This window comes from Hesperophylax consimilis, chromosome 22 (genome assembly GCF_061612785.1).
Source record: "Hesperophylax consimilis isolate HC1 chromosome 22, BYU_Hcon_1.0, whole genome shotgun sequence".
NCBI classification, from domain to species: domain Eukaryota; kingdom Metazoa; phylum Arthropoda; class Insecta; order Trichoptera; family Limnephilidae; genus Hesperophylax; species Hesperophylax consimilis.
Genome location: NC_142857.1, coordinates 14,409,329 through 14,427,729, shown reverse-complemented (window position 1 = coordinate 14,427,729; position 18,401 = coordinate 14,409,329). Strand labels below are relative to the sequence as shown.

The window sequence follows — 18,401 nt, the reverse complement described above, 5'->3', positions numbered from 1 at the left end:
GTCGTCGCAAGCTCGTTGATGCAACACACTCAACTTAACTATTAGTGTTTGATGCGAACAGTGGTGGACTTACAAATAATTATATAGTTTATACACCGTGTTACAAACTCGTGAAAGGTTATGGTTGTAGGTAATAATAATCTAAGAAAAGATGTTTTTTTTAAAGCAAAACACCTCTAATTACCAAAAAAAAAATTGTCCGGTCTAATTGTACCTTTACTGTTGCAAGCAACGCACGTGTCCGGATAACAAAATGGCCACAATTACATTTCAAATCTTAAATGGAGTAGCTGACCGAGCGGGAAGAAATAAAAATTATAAATGTTTGTTTTTAAATAATCAATTTATCATACTTTTTTTTTAATTTGGGCACCAATAAAAAAAATAAAAAGTTTAAGTTTTTTGCTTATTTTTTCGTGAATTTTGAGATTTCGCGGTATGAGCGTGGTACAAGGTTTATAATGATGTTTTTGTGAAAAACATAACGGATTAAATAAAAAAACTATACATAAAATGCATAATTTCAAAGGCAATCAATATTATGAATATTTATTTGAATTTAGGACGACACAAACAAAATGCTTAAGATTTCTTAAAAGGAAAAAAAAACATGCTCAAAAAACAATTTATGCTTATTTACCAAATTAAGCAACTTTATAGTAAAAGATATTCTAGAAAAGATTATTCAAAGAAATATTCAACAAAATATTGTAATTAATTTAAAAGCTCTACATCTCTTGATAGGAACGGAAATTTCATAAAAAATAGTTACAATAAGACATAAACTTCTGAAACTTTCATGACGCCAGTGCTCATAAGATTTATTTATGTTGTAGAAATATTTTTACCTTGAATACCATAGGTATTATGTTATACCAATATAATTACAAAATACAAATAATCCACTCCTGGTGGCAAAAGATGTAATGATTATACCAATTGCTAACATGGCACAGTGACCCAGAAATGTAATGCACAGAGTAAAATCAACGAGTTCTATTGAAACAAGAAAAATTAGCTCCCAAAGTAAAATAATGAGATGTTACATTCCATCGACCAAACTCGTGTAAAATTATTATGAAATCTGAAATTCAAGGCTTATGGGCGTTTTGATATTCTTTTATTAATACCGATCCCCGTATGGAAACTATATCGGGACCCATATGAAAAATCTTTGATTCACCCGATTATTATTTGCCATTAAATAGGAAATAATATTTTACTGCAAATACTGCACTAAATCATCAATAAATAGCAACACCTTAAATATAACCACTCGAAAGCTTCTTGTATTTGCCTTTGACGTTACCGTCAAGAAATCACCAAACATACACGCGAAAATCACAGCATCGAACAGATGTACGTACAAAATCAGTAATAAACACATATTATAGTCTTTTTTATCAATATTTTAAATATAAAACGAAATTAATAAACGAAACTGGACGTAAAAAGGCATCGTGTAATACACCCCTTAAATTACAAATAAGAAAAAAAACTAAAATGTATTTCTACTACTCTCTTTTAATTCATCTAACCTGCTACTACACCTTTATAAAAATACATTTTTATATCGATGTTCATGTCTTCTTTTAGTAAATACCTTATTAAATTACTTAAAAATCAACTCTGATTCCATTGAAAATATTCATAACAAATTCCTTAGATGTTAACTATAAACTCAGTATACCCATAGAAACGAAAATTTACAACCACTTGATGAACGAATTAAAAAGATTAAAACTCTCAGATGAAAAACTCGTTTCGGGCTTGTTTATGATATTATAGCCCTATTTACTTAGTAGCCTTATTATCTTATACCAACTAGAAATACTCGATTAGAAATTATTTTTATTTGCAACAACAATATCAGGACTGAGTCATTTAGTACCTACATTGCATGCAATTGACAATACTCTCTCAAAAATAGTAGATGTGTTCAACTGCACGGAATTTAGTTACAAGAAGGCTATAATAACATACCTCATAAATAAATATTCATGTTAACATTTATTATTATTATCCAAGTGTTCTTTCATTTTATAATTTCATTAACAAATTTCACTTCTTTAATAATGTTCCACGAAATTATTATGTATACAAATGGGCGTATAATATAAATAAGTAATGAACACCAAAACATATCTTGACTGCCTCGCAGAACTGACTGAGTAAAGATATTCATTATTAGATATACTGCATAAAAAATCAAAGATTCAATGAATATCTACAATGAATATATAGCTTTGGACTTCGATGGAATCTTTGAATCATAACACTCCATAAAAAAAGTATCGCTGATGGAAGACATTTTAGATTGCTCGGAACGGATATCGCATATTTTGCGCTGCATCCATAAACGATTTTATTTATCTAAAATATGCAATATATGTCTACTATCTAAAATTTATGCAGGTGGTATATGTACATATGTTTAAAACCACCTTGCCACTTTAATATTCACCATTCTTGTTAATGAGTTTTTAATCGATTTGCATTCGTAGCATTGCAAACTAAGAATTATAATACATTAAAACGTATCGTACTAAAATATCCGTTGACAGAAATATAAGTTGAATTATAATTTATGTTCACAAGGATCTTACTGGTCAGGGCTAGACTTGTATTGCAACCGAGTTGCAGTTTATTATGACAGAAGCAAAGGGGAATTGAAAGATAAAATAGATATAAGAGAAGAATTAATTTCTTAATAGTTCTTATATATTATAGCAATGTTTATTACAGACAATCTTTGCACTTGAATATCAACAGAGTTACAAGTGTTTGACCTACAGAAAGCGTTGTCCATAAAAATATAAAGCAAAACCTAAAGAAATCATAAACCTAAAAACAAAAAAATAAAATTTATTAAATGAAGCATTTCGATGGGCGTCAATCTAAATTACGAATTACCGATTTATGTTGGACCAAAAATTTGTCGTATGAAATATTAAAATTTCTATCCAAATTATAATGTCACAGTAATCGTGCAAGATTATTCTTATAATAATTATAATTAGCTCACAAAAATGTTTAAGTTGCCTCCGAAATCATGCAAAATTGAATTCTGTAATGACCTATGGACACAGACATAGGAATTAATAGACGAGAAGATAATGGCGAGGGGTAAAATCAACTGTTGAAGAACGAAGGGGGGAAGCTGACTGTGATTCGTCAATAAATCAATCTGACAGTAAATAGGCATCTCGCATTATAATATCACCATTTAGTTCTTAAAAGTAAAATCTGCTTTTGAATGAATAGACATTTTTACATGGGAGCGCAAATTACTCGCCACGTTATGAACTAATTTGCGAAGTCCAAATTCGGCAAAGTAAATTTCTTCTGTTTGCAGAGTCGTAGTTAGTTTCAGAGTATTTAGTTAAGACACTTTTACAAATGTTTCATAATTTACTTACCCCAGTAAACAACGATGAGCACACTTGAGAATCGCTACATTGTGATGTGATAGTATATGTTTCTAAAACTGATCCATATAATACGGTGTGAATAAGCTTAAAATAAAGTAAAATAATGCTTACTTATGGAATGTAATACGACAATTGGGTTTATTCTCTTTTTCACATCTATTTTTACAAGTTTTCATATCACAAGTCAACATTTTGCCGTGTTATTTCGTAAAATAAACCGATGATGCCTCGACCATAGTTCGCACAAGAATGATGACGTCACGTTTTCAAATTTCACTTGAGGCCATACGCGAGCACAGCCGGCTCCAATGGAACCGGTATGGGGAGTGGGGATAATACGATTTTAATCACTTAGGGCAGGTCTACTAATATTCATATGTCTATGCCTATGGATCTTAATTTAAACCAAAAATAAATTAAATTACACTTATCCGTATTAGATATTTGATAGAGGCAGCTTTGAATAAAACATTTATTATTCAGTTTGGTTGGATATTTTGGCCTCAAATTCAAATATAAGTCTCGCAGCAAAACATCCTAGATCCTATTAGGCCGGGACACTCATTCAAAGGAGCTTGGAGGCTAGTCTATGGGGGTATTTCACTATCTCTGATTATGTTCTGACTAAGCACTAATCCGCGGATTAGTCATTTTTTCGTTTTCACTATATCTGAATAACGCTAACGCTCGGGTTAAAGTTCGATTTGACTAATCAGTGCTCGAACCTCACGTTAGGCGCTATTCCTCGAATCAAAGATGGCGTCAAAACATTCCGAGTTTGACAGCGGAGAAGTGAGTCGAATTTTGTTGAATGAATTTGAATGCTTGTATGATCCATCCTGAATTATTTGATTGTGTTCAAAATAAGAAACAATGTATTAATTCGACACGAATCTATCTAAAATGACCTGATAATCAACATAACATAACCAAAAAATGCACACTTTGCGGTGTGCGGACTGTGACGCATGACAGCCGTGGCAGTAGATGGAGTAACTGCAAACATTTTGCGATGTTGCCAGGCTATTTCGAGTGTTATCTATCCGGAAGCTCGGAAACAATGGTGAAACGGTCGCCGTTGAATAACGAAGTTATTCTGATCTTCAAAGTTAGCCAACGGATAGCTAGTCAGATATTTAGCCCGACATAGTGAAATACCCCCTAAATCCCATACAAGTTAGGAAACTGTACTGACAATATCTGCTAATCTGGTTAGTTAGTTACATAGCTTCTAGTTGACATTTAAATAATATTTAGTAGGAAATAAATCTAAAATACTATTGACCTATTAAAACACAAACAAATAATATGGATTATTTATTTCGCTCTCAATGTAACAGCCTATCTCTTCCTTAGGTAATAATTCATACTCAGCAGGGTAGCGTACTTAATCGGTGGCAACTGGCAACAAAAAATCTTGTGTTGACCTTAACACAGATGCTTAATCTCCGAGTGTAATGAACTCTCTCAGTTTGTAAATCACCTCTGCTAGTTTCTGGTGCGAAATAATCCGCTAATTAGGCTAATTCAACGTCACGACCTCTCATTGAAGTACTTTGTACTTGCACTTTTTTGAGATTGATTTTTCTTCAATGAAATTAATTGCTTTGCAGTTGTGTATTGTAATGAATAGAGCATGGTAGGATAACGAAACCATCTTGAAACACGCACTGCTTGATGCAAGTTATAATATCAGTCAGTGGATGAGTTGGCATCGCGTCTGGATCTCATCCAAGGCGTAGTGATTTCAGTCTTCCATCACGACACAAGCAACATTTTCATATTACTGTGGTTGTAGTAAAAGATATTTTAAATGTTGTCAGGTTATTCGTAACTCGGGAATGTTTGCTTTTATTTGAATTTATTTATTTATTTATTGACGCCCTATTGGGCTTTTAAGTACAAAAAAATTATAAATTGAAAAAAAAACCAAAAATATAGTCAAAACTTTATTAGTCACCTTTCGAAAGAGAAAAAGATTTTTTTTTATCTTCAAGTTGAATTAATTTCTTGTTCAATAGCATAATAGCGTTTTTTAAATACATAATTAAGTTATTTATTATTTAAAGTTTTTTATTATTATTTTAAGTTTTTTAAATACATAATTAATTATGCGTAGCAAAGTCATGTTTTAATGTTAATTATTGGAAATAAAACTTACTGTAATAAATACAACGATTGTATGAACAAATAAATATGTAAAAATGAGAGATGTCTTATAATTAAACTGAATATTACGCAGTTTGGACCTATGATGTAAAATTCTATTGTAAAAAAAAAAAACTTAATAAGACTAATTATATTTGTTTTATTTATTTCCTCGTTTATGACGATTGTTTTTTTGATAGTTAGTGAAAAAATTGCCATGGGTAATTAGATTTTCAAACAAATGAATGGGTTTTGGAAATGACTTGTGCACTGAGAAAACTTACTGATATGAAATATTGTTAAAATCTGGTCAAATTATTCTTATATTTATAAATGTGAATGGAGGCCTACGACAAATTTCATAACAAACAGTCAGTATCAGTACAGCACGAATATGTTATGAAGAAGTCGGAACACGTGTTCTTCAAAATAACAATAGTTTCGCATCTCGTCCATTATATTTATTCGGACAAGCGCACCTACGTAAACACGTGTTCAGATATATTTTATTGTGAAATGATCAAGCAATCACATTTTTAACAGTATTTTGATAAAAAAAAGTCGGACCTATTTTTCTCCGTATAAGGAGAAATTTCCTTGGAGAACAAAAACTCTTGACTTAAAGTTCGAGACTTAAAAAAAAATAATTTTCGCATTTAATGTTCATCGTTCGTTGTAATGCAATTAAAGCCCACGCAACTTTGATTGATACCTAATCACTAATCCTTTCTTAGCACCAACTACTTATGTTTAGATTCTGCTCACTTTACCAATCACTAAAGTTGAGTTTCGTCCTATAATTCGAGCTATTATGATAATTAGTAACATAGCATTGAGCGTGCATTGAGTAGTTATTGAGTGTGTTGAGCGTATATTGATTGCATATGGCCACTGCCGCCACTCCTGCCAGAACTGCCTGTGCGGTGACTAACTACTGCTAACTGCCTAACCCGACCACGACCGACCAACATCCTTCTTGGAACGCCTTATAAGGATCTGCTTCTAACACTAGCGGAATAGAACTTAGACTTTGAATTAGTAAAGTACAGAGATATGTGTAAGTCTGGAAACTTCAGAAACTTCATTTACAGAAATATTTATTGTTTTGAGCCATTATTTTTAATAGTTAAATATATTCACCATGCAGGTACAAATGACAATCGAACTTAAAATATGTATATCGCATCAAAATATATAAATATTTTTTTATGTCGAAATATTTTTTTAAAAACATTTAAAAGGTTTTTACTAAAATAAGAAAAAATGCCACGCAATATTTATCTGGAAGTTCTATACGGGTAGTAAGTTTTCCAGTGAAAAAACAGCTATATATTATGAAATTGTATGCTAGAATTTTAGGTAAAATGATCGAAAATGCCTTTACTAGTTTTCAAATTGTACATATTTTTAGATATTTTGGTATATATTTCATGGAATTTAAAAGGTTACAGTTTGAGAATCTTTGTCACTAGAAACCTTGGATTTTCCTGAATAACCATGTAGAATTTACAGATAAATCATTAATGTACAGTATCGCTTGAGTTATCACACCACAAAATGATGTTTAGGGCAATTTTTAAGTACCGAGTGCTTTGTTTGATGTTTTTATTTCTTGAACATATTAACATTCTGCCACAACAATGGTGCGATACAAATTATCTATATTTTATTTAAGTACCTGCTTATTTATGAGAGTAAAAAAAATAGACAATAACTTTTTTCTTAAAATGTTTACCGTATGACGGGACAAAATTTATAAAAATAAATGGATGAAAGATTTAAAAAGTATACTTTAATTTTTTTTATTATAACACTCAAAGTATTATATGTTACACTTGTGATAAAGAAAAAATATTATATTAGTTTTTCCTCGCCATAAAAAGACAAAGGTTTTTGTGTTTGGTGAGAGAATACTTGCTTAAATAATAAAGTCAATGTTATAAAAAAAAAAAGTGTTCTTGTTTATTGCGTAAGTCGATTTGTTTCTGGAATTCAAGTTGACAATTGCTTCACACATCTGCACTATATCTGAACTGTAAATTTAGAAGCTTGGTATGTAAATTTTCTTATAATTTCAAAGGAAATTGATACATTGGTCCAATTTTTCGCACCCCTCTATTAATTTTGTATAACTGGGCGCGATTAAATCCATCGGTTTTGGTGCGTGCGCCCACTTAGTTTTCATACAAAGATGGGTATTAATTAGCACTTAATAATAAAAAAAACCTTCTTATATTATGATTGATTGATGACATCAAACTTAACATATATGTCTTCCTTGAGAGCTTCAAAGAGGATAATGTGTTTTTACTTATGACGCAGAATAATAATGTATCTAAAACATTCAAACACGTCAGCACAGCTTCTCTTTGCGAGGTATTCACAAAACACTACTATTAACCTATTTACATATAGTTTAATGTTTATTCTTTTTTTTATATAATTATATTTATTTAATGTAAAACCGCACAAGAGTCCCAACTGCTCCCAACCATCTGAAGCCAGCGACACTATGGCATCCCCAATTGGAGTATGTTTTAAGGCTGAAGATAATGGGGAGGGGAAGGAGATAAGAAAGATTAAGGTGGGGAAGTATCTGACTATTCAGATCTAGTCACCAAACAAGGCCAAAGCCGATTCAAGCAACGTTTCAATTCTGGTGGTCTTACACCAGGGTGATACTGAGAGCATCTTCCACTCTTGAAACTTGTCGCTACTAATACTATATTTTATTTAAAATTAGCAATTTGTGAAATAAAACAAATTAATCAAATTAAATTTACTTGCGCACGCCGGGATTTGAACCCGCGACCTCTGGCTTTCTAGTCGAGAGCCTTACCCCTCGAAAACGTTACTCGTTATTATCTACGTAAACTGTAAGATGTACGTACGAGAAAAGAAATAAATAAATGTGATCGTGAATTGCGAAGCATTTCAAGACTTACACACATCATTGAATGATACTATATATGGCGCTACCGACATGTGGTCCGTTCTTTAGGTGAAGGTCGTATCACAATAAGTTTGTGTAATTCTTCCGTTCCTGTTCGGAAAAGGAACTGATTTTTTTCCTTCCTCAAAATAATATTGTTGGATTTTTTATGGTGACCGTGACTGGGCCAAGGTAGCCACTAATTCTCGTCTCTCCCGCACGTGTCGGCTTTTGTGACAGAGAAAGGTCGTGGATCTGTCACAGGTGATCATGACATTTCTATTGATTGATATCATTGTCCGAGAGTTAACAAACTGATCGCTATAAATCGGACATCCAGTTACCTAGATAAATTGAATGTTATATTAAAGTGTCGGAAGGTACATTAATAATTATCAGATTTATAAGAATTTTGATCTCGGTATGATTTGAGATCACGCCACTGGTCAAAAATTCCTGATTGGTGGCGTGAAGAAAATTTGACAGTTTTTTTTTAAAATAACATTGCGAACTGTGAATGCGTTCACTTTTCAGTGTCAGGTAGAAAATAATTGTGCAAATTTCATGACCCAAGAAATCATTGTTCGCCCGTTTTTTTTTCTCCAGCAAGTAATTCTTTTGCATTTCGTGTAGTATAACGTAAAATATGTATAAAAAATTGAATCTGGTTGTTTACAGGTGAACAAATTTAATAAGCAATAATTGTTGAATGAAATACTAGTGCATATTGAATTATTTGGAGGGTTGGGAATAAGCCAACGTAGCTTAGTGGTCTAGAGAACCTAACCTAAGGCGCGGGTTCAATTCCCGTCAGTATTTAACGGGTGTCCCCGACTTCTTATATAGTTACAACCACTCTCTAAATACTCCTGACACCAATATGAACAAACATTGAAATTTTCAACAATATCGGTCAACAACTTTTCTAGTTTTACGAGCACAGAAATACGCATGCTGATTTTTTCGAGATTATCGAAGTTGAATTCTTAGGTCTGAGAGTTATTAATCAAATTGTTATTTATCTTCGATACGTTAAGATTTACGTAAGTTTTTTTTTAATTCATTCAAACAATATATAAAAGTCGTAATCATTGCAACTCTCTGTTCCTCCCTGTTGAAAACTCTATCATTAATTATATTAATTTACCACTAAATCAATAATGAATACTTATTTACCTGGATTACTTGTTGGCACAGTCATCATTTAGTCCTTGACCTCCTGGCATTAAAAGTGGCGCCTCGCAGTCGGTATTTCTGCCTCAGTGTGTGGCCTCTGAGTTGACCTCTACTTCCTTAGCTGACCTCTACGCCTTTAGTTTATCTCTAGTTTTTTGATTGACCTCTTCAAATCGGGCTGTTGAACTTCGTGTTCGAATTGTGGCGACCTCCCGTTTTGTGTTTGGTTAATCGCAAAGTTGACCTCGCGTGTAAATACCGATTTTATTTTTTAAATACGAGTGTGTTCCATGCGGAATTTATTATTGCATGATTCAGCAGCTTTGTACCTACATTTTTATACGGATGTCTTTAAAAGTGATTTCTATCTAAATGCTTTTACTTTTAAACACGAATACGAAATTATAACGTTCAATGTTTATTTATGTGTATTTAAAAAAATTGATTTCACCCACGCCCATGGTTTTTTATACTTAAAACAAAAAAAAATTCAAGCAACGCCAATGTTTCAATTCTGATTTGTGATCTTTCACCAAAACAGTACTTCACCAGCGATACTTCCCTTGGATCCATACACGATCCGCTCTATAAAATGCATCCGCTACTGCTGTCTTCCTACTGTTCCTTATTCTTAGAGATGCGATTTTGGCCTCCACACCATTTAGCCACTAGGATAGGCTTAGCAACACTATTTTATCTTACAGGTTTTTATAGAACCTCTCTAATGGCCAGCTATCTTTCATCGATTTAGCAAGTGCCTGGCGGGCAGAAACGTATCATTTTTATAAATCTTTTTATTGACGTGTCTTAATACAATTCGTATAGCTCGTATACTGGTTGTACCTTGTGCACGAGACACTATTTCTTGTATGGCTTCAAAGACTAAACCATATTAGATACTTACGGCCGTTGTTCCCAACTTTTTGAAGGATCAATCTCAGACTCCGATCAGCCAAGTAATTTGTTCAATAACATTCGATTCGCCTGTTTCCAAACAGCTTTACCATTGATTATCCTAAGTGGCCCCGCCCACTTTCATAGACAATAAAATGACATCAAAGTGAAAACTTTTAATGTTAAATTATTTTCAATGAATTAATTATTATGTTTATTATTAATGCATTTAATTTTTTTTACATAAATCGATATTTTATATATTTTTTACCTGGCGTATGTAATAGGTTAAAAATAAAGTATGTGCTTGACTTTAATGCTATCGTGTCTTGGCGTCGCGAATATTTTTCACTCTGTCGACACTTTTCATAAGTAGTCATTTACTGAGGCAGGGTTAATCCAGTAGTTTGCCTTCCTTAAATTGGTAGATCGCTCAATCGTCACCTTTCCATTGGAAAGAGCGTAGTTGTGCTCTTGAGCAGTGTTGAGCCAAAATTTCGGCTTAGCTGTTGATCAGTAGGATTGGAAACAGCGGCCGTTAATTTAGGATCTTCTTCTCTTTTCAAATTCCTATATCTATATTAAAAGGATGACCTCCAGACTCCTTTTGAGCAGCACAGTTTAAGAAAATCATTTTTATCTGATTTAACTTCTTTTTCCCGTGTTCTAAGAAGCCATTTTACTGTTCAAATTGTATGGCTCCAGACTAAACCGTTTTAGAAACGTGATTCCTCTCAGATTCTTCTATTCTATTCAGTGTCTAGATAGGAAGATATTAAAACTTTTCGTTAGTAAGGTGTTATCTTAATCTTTTTCTCTTAATAGATTCTCTTTATTTTGAGAGTTAGCTCCTAAGACTTCTCTTAGAGCACCTGAAACTGTTCTCTAATTGTTGACTTATTTTTCCTCAGGTTCTGAGAAGCCACGTCATGGTCCGCGTTGGCGGAGGATGGGACACGCTCTCTCACTACCTAGACAAGCACGACCCCTGCCGTTGCAAGGCCCAGCATCGCCCCACCGTGGGAGCAAGGGTTGTTCAGCGATACCCCCACGGGCAGGCCGCTAACCAGGCGATGGATTTGGCTGGAGCAGAGGTCCATTATGACAGGTGAGACATAATTAATTTCCATTACAATTTTCCTTTCCAAAATTTTTTTATCATTAACACATCATAGACATTTGAGCACCTCGTGGAAGTGGTTCTTCTAATTAGGTATTCATTAAATATAAGCATTTACAATACGCAATCCTCTCACACAATAACACACTCCCACAATAATGAGCACTATTTTTTGATATATTGATTGTTGAAATATCGATGTATTGTGTTGTTGTAGAAAGTAGTGTAACTGCATAGTAAAGATTTTAGAATATTCTGACTATAGCAAAAATTCCTTCATACATTTTTTGGAAAAGACACCACGAACCTTCATGGTTCTTTTTTGAGTTAGATTCTTGACCAAACCATTACCCTTCATCAAAGGTATTTATTATGATAAAACCATGTTTTAAGTTCACTGTGGTGTTTAATTGGTGCCACTCAATTTTGATGGGAGTTTTTTTTTTTAAATTACGATCTTTAAAAAATGTAAATACTTATGAAATTTTTTGGTTTAGGTCTCCACCACGCACTCGTCGTTCTTCCGTATCTAGTGTTGGCTCTTCTGGTGGAGGTAGCCCACAGCACACTACCCACCTCGGGGCTCCGCAGAACACCGCGGCCCGCCAACGCAGTCGTTCTCCTGCGGCTCCCAATGACCGTTCCTGTACCTCTCTTCCTTACATGGGGCAAACCAACAACGCCTTCGAGAACCAGGCTTTCAACCACCTATCTGCTGAACAGTACAGATACACCAACAGGCGCTCTGTGTCTCCAAGCCCAGCAAGGAGGAACACAAAGAACCCATCACCGAACCCACAAAGAAAAACATCAAACTATTCATCAAACTATGGACAGTATCCAACAACTGTATACAATAATCCAGCTCTTGTACCATCTTCTTCACTGCTTCCAAATCCACGCAACACAAACAGATCCAGAAGTCCAACACCAAAACCAACCACTCTAATCACCAACAATCTTGGACCAGACACACGCAAAAATCTGATTTCTACTCCAGAAAAGGAAATTTCTAGCGTACATCTCTTTGATAATACAGCATTCACCAACACTAATGATATGTCCGTATTAGATGGGGCTGCAAATGGTTCAGAGAATGCGTCAGATAATGGAAGCGAGGTTTCTGATGAGGGTTACAGGAGCCTTGGGATTATACAGAATGGGTCAGCACACACGACTCCTCCAGGACTGAATGGAAGCACCAAAGACATCACTGATAGAGGTTTGGGACTGAAGCTGAACAGACTGTCACTCAATAGCCAGGCATCTACAGAGGACGCGGATATGAATGGTGAGTAATAAAAATAATAATTTTAAAACTTTTGAAAATAGTCTTTCTAGTCAATGCTCATTTTTTAATATTGTTATTATTTTTCCAGAGCGTCCCGAACTACCTGCTTCTGATACTGGGTTCAAGCGTCAGACTTCGTCTAGTGATTGCAGCTCTCAAATGTCTATAACAGAAGATAGGAGTCGAGGAAGTGAAGATGGTGCAACTCTCAACTCCGAGAAGACCATAACCGAACGAGTCCGCAAATCTCCAGTCGTGGAAGTGAGCTCAGTAACAGGTCTGAGGAAAACTAATTATTCTGAGACTTTGTACGGTGATAAGAAAACAGCGCTTTCAATGATGGAAAAGAAACACACCAGGAATTCAAGCAGTCCTCCAATTTGCTTGGATGGAAACGATTCTCCAAGTGCAAGCCTGCAAAAATCTGGAACAAGTTCGAGAATTCCTCACTCACCTGTTTTAAATCGTAGAAGACTCTCAATGGAGAATCTTTCTTCAGGCAACAGGTCAAGGTCTGTTAGTAGAGATAGATCAGCAATGTTGAGAGATAGATCCGTATCGAGAGATACTTCCAGTCCTGTGAAACGTCCTTCGACAGCGGGTAAGGCCAAAGATTCAGCTAGCAAACCACCAGTTCCAGTAAACTCGCCAACCCACGGTGGCCATGGAAGCTTTGGCAAAATTGCAGGTAGCAAATTAAATTCTGCAATTAACAACACTTGGAATGGTAGATCTCCAGTACCGAAAGGTAAAAATAGGCCAACAGTCACAGCTGATACCTTCATGTCTCCATTGGCGAATAAAAATCTCACAGCCGGAAACAAAGTATCTTCCCCTCCTTTCCAACGCAACACAAACTTGCGTTCAAGCACATCAGCTCTGAGAAACATGAACGGATATGACCACAATGGAAGAAGGATCCAGGTCAAACCATCACCGCAAACATCTCCTGTAAAAACTTCAAGCAAACTGATGAGTCCGCTGTTGGAAAAGATCTTGAAAACAGCTGAAAACGCAGAAGACGACATGATGATGCTTGAAAAGATGAAGGATATTATTAAACAATATTCCGGACTTGTTCAAGGATCTGAAAAGTCCAGGGACGCCAAGCAGATGAGCGACGATCCAGACTACTCAGACTTCACATCAGCCTGGGTCCATTCCAACGGAACCCTTGAAAGGAGCCAAAGCAGTAGACAGTTAAGAGATAGCCTCAACAACTGCTCTGTACCAACATCCAAGGAAGCTGAGACTGTCGATACCAGCGATTCAGCATTAAAGTCTGCCGCGTTAGTTAGCAAAATTCCAATGTTCTCACCTAGGAGAGACTGCAAATCTGTTGGGATCACCTCGAGAATACCAGCTCCCGTATCAAGTGGTTCATATAAAAAGTCTTCAGACTACTACGAATGAGCGTTATTTTCTGAAGAAATTAAGTAAAAGTTACCTTTAATGTTTTGAATGGAAGGAATATGGTTTTTGTAAGACTGTCAACATGCAATTTTTAGAGCCTATTCTCTGAGAACGGGACCTTTCATTGTTTAACGAGCTTGCATTAGTTCCTATTTCTCAAAAGTTGTCAGTACAATTTTCTTTCGACGAAACTGGAATTGATAAAAAAATAGTTTCGATAGACGAATCAATCATTCCTTTGTAAGTAGAAATATTTTCATAATAATAAAAGTAGTTATTTTGGATTGTTAAAATCAAAGGTGCAATAATATAAGTATAATTTTAATAAGAAGACAAACGAATGATAATATAATATTAAAGCTTTTGACAAGAAAATAATTTATTTGACCTTAGTTTTAAAGATAACTTAGATTAGGAAAAAACATGAATGATATTGAAGATGATAGGGGCGATTTTTTTACATTAGCAGTTAATGAATTTTGTGTTTGTCTTCAATGATAGACCGAAAAGTAAAATAACATGCAACGTTACAATCGGTGTAAAATTAATCTCTTCGTGAAGGTTGTGTAAGGCTGTTGAAAGTAAGGCTGAGAGGCTAAGATGAGTTTGCATCTTGCAAAGACTGTGCAGATAATTGCAAACTAAAGCGTGCGACCAGAAAAGATAAGACGATTCAGATTGACAGTTACATTCCCGCCTATTTACTTGCCAATTTCATGAAAGTCGCAGGAGATGATTTTTCTCAACTGTCACCTGTCAAGTTGAAGAATTTTGTCTATGGAATTCGTTTTACATTATTTCTAGTTAGCCTCGAATAGTTTTCGCTTTGCGGATGGATGTACAATGTACATTGTACAGTTTACATAGCTAGGTACTGTTTCTGACGTGGTCTAGCTGAGAGAAAGTACTTGAAACTTTTGACAGAAAAATCAACTCTTCGTGATCGGAAGAATACGTCCCGTTCTCAAGTATGCGCTATTTTGACTTTGGATACAGCATTGCCCTATGACACCGATTTGGTAAACTAACTGGAGAAAGTATTAGGTAAATTGCTGAGATTGACTGTTCAGATAAATGGGACGATAAGTTATACAACTTAATGAATCAAGAGCACACTGTCTATGTAGTTAATTTAACATGACGTAACCATATATCTATGTTTTTTAATGTTGAATCAAAACAGAGAAATCATAGATAAAAGTAACACATAAAAACCATAGATATAACGATTTGAACATGCATAGATGAATATAGTACCAGCGCATGAAAAATATTTTTGTTTTTCAAAATATCTATGAATATTTTGCTTTAGCGTAATCCTACCCAAAATGTGGTGCTAGTTTATTTTATTCATATTTATGTACGTTTAGTTTTCTTGCATAACTATTATAATTTATTTAGCCTACGTTAATTGTTTAAAAAATATTTTAACTCTGATTACTATATGTATAATTATTATATCTTGTAGCATTTAATATGAAAATAAATATGTTAAGCTTAATAATATATAATTTAAAATGATAATACTTCACAATATCATTAATGATTTACATGTAGTAACGTTTAGGTGTTGTAAATGTATGTTATTTTACGTCAGCATTTATTTTCCGTATAGAGCTAGTAAAAATGTCGCTTTTCCTCAAAAAGGTACACAACTCACAAAAAAAAAAAATTAAGTTAAAAAACACAGAAATATTTTTTTGATATTTTCAAAATGTACCCGTTACATACCTGAATGCCTTTCTAGTGTAGAAAAAAGTTAATTTAATATTTTAATCTTTGATAACTGTTACTATTTAATAGTATGATCATAATCTGATAAATATATTGTAATGGTGCTTAGTTTTAAAGTGTAAATTAGGGAAGTTTATAATAAGGAATTCCAGTAAAAAGTTTGACCGCAAGACTTTAATGACGTCATAAGTACCCATGTTACAATTGCATTAGAAAAACTACCGATTTGGATACATGTGACCTCACCTATAAATGATGGGCGTTTGGTGAGATTTTAAAATAAAACTAAATGCAATATTTGGAAACGTGTTTTCCACTGAAATTCTTTATTTAAACTGCATTCTTTAAAATACTGTGTGTAATTTGATTGAATTTCGTTAATGCAGGACTTTATTTAAATAATACATTATATATAAGAACCACTGTTAATTTTATCACTTTTAATATAAAAATATGTCCGAACTCAGTGTCATGTTACAAACAAATCATTAAAATTAATAAATAATTTCCTTAAATGATAAAAAAATCATTCCATCCAAAAGAATTCCTCAACATAATTAGATGTAAAAAAAATCGATGACTATTAACTTTGGTGTAAATTTAAAAAAAAATACTTGTATCTCTGAAATAATTAACCTATTTTATTTACCAATTCAATATTTTAAATATTATGCAATCAATAAACTTATTGAAAAACCCTTAATTATTCAGTTAACAATACCAAATAGAAATTCTAATCCTAGATAATATTTTTTAGAATTAAGATAATCATTAATATTATTTCGTATGAACTAATTTTACTTTATTTTTTTCTCTGGGTATTAAGTTTTTATTGATTAATTAATGTATGTTATTTTTATATTTAAATCAAACAAAATACTGCCTAAAACTAACCTTAGTATTATTGTACTAAATAAAAGACATGTAGAAAAAAAGCATATTTTTTCACCATCCCCCCTTACCAATTTATTTATTTTATGTTTTGATAGCTGAATGTATATTTCAAAGCTCCAAAGCTCATGGTGAGCTAAAATTGTTTTGTTGACATATTAAAAGACATCCAGTGACCCTAGACAAAGTTGGGAGAATCACCTCTAAGGGTTGTGTGAGGAGAAACTGTTCCTATTTTGAAGAGTGGCCGCCGAAGTAACAAAGGACAGGGACGCCTGGAGGCGCATCCCCGACCCGAATAGGACATGTAGAAGAAGATGAGATGAAATATTGAAAAGATAAAGCGAACCAAATTGAATGATTCCCGAACTTACAGCTCGAGATGTTTTAGTGATAAAATGGCGCCAGGCGCTGTCAAAATTAGTAAACGCCTAGGTAGGTGATCACTGTAATCAATAATATTCGGATGATTAGTAGTTTTGCGAAGCGCCGTTTTTATGAAAAATAATCTCAAAAACGACTTGTTAGAATTGTTAGGTATTATCAGCGCCTTGGCGCCTTGGAAATTCGTCGGAACGGACTGCACCAATTGCGCCCGCGTAGGGCCGGCCCTGGGTAGGTACATAAAAATGATATTTCTGCATTTTATTATTATTTTAAGCGTATACCGCACAAGAGTCCCATCTGCTCCCAAAGTCTAGAGGCAGTGATACATTGGCTATATTGTGAAGATGAGGGTAGTATGGAATACATATAATAGGATGGGGCTCAGCAGTATCAAAACATATAAAACAGCTGAAGGTAACTCAGAATTGCATCATAAAGACCATACTAAAGGTTCCTATAAGGACGTCAACAACAGAAATTTTTAAAAAATTTGACGTTCCAAGCATACAGAAAATCTATGCCAAAAACATTTTGGTACAACACCTCAAAAATAATTCTCAGGAAAACACCTCACATACTCATAAAACCAGAGCCAAACAAACAGAGATACTAACTATACCAAAGTGTAACTCTACCTTTGGACAAAGAAGCTCTAAATTTTTAGCAGTAAAGGTATATAACAAACTCCCACTTAGTATCAAACAAATCAAAACAAAAAACAACTGCATTAAGAACATTAAATCTTGGCTTAAGGAATTACCGGAAAAAGAACTTACTAGCATATTTAAAACATCGTCGTAGAAGTTTCTGGAAACCCTTACCCAAAACATGGAGTCATACCATAGAAGTCGCTGAATAACTTATCCAAAACCTAGTCCCCCTCAGCACAGGATCTCCTAGTGAGGAGGACTATGAATATAATCAACATCTATTTTTTATATATATATTCTTATAAAAATGTAAAAAAAAAAGTATAATATAACT

The 18,401-nt window shown here is 33.8% G+C and overlaps 1 protein-coding gene across 1 annotated transcript in view; it reads left to right on the top strand.

Annotated features, from left to right (window-relative positions):
* Nucleotides 1–16,896, top strand: part of pigs (GAS2-like protein pickled eggs) — a 379,701-nt gene extending 362,805 nt beyond the window's left edge. The window contains exons 6-8 of the mRNA XM_089644950.1: nucleotides 11,493–11,689; nucleotides 12,199–12,992; nucleotides 13,081–16,896. Of these exons, the coding sequence (XP_089501076.1) occupies nucleotides 11,493–11,689; nucleotides 12,199–12,992; nucleotides 13,081–14,405 (2,316 nt within the window). The 3' untranslated portion in view covers nucleotides 14,406–16,896. The remainder of the gene's footprint in view (nucleotides 1–11,492; nucleotides 11,690–12,198; nucleotides 12,993–13,080) is intronic.
* Nucleotides 16,897–18,401: the final 1,505 nt, after the last annotated feature.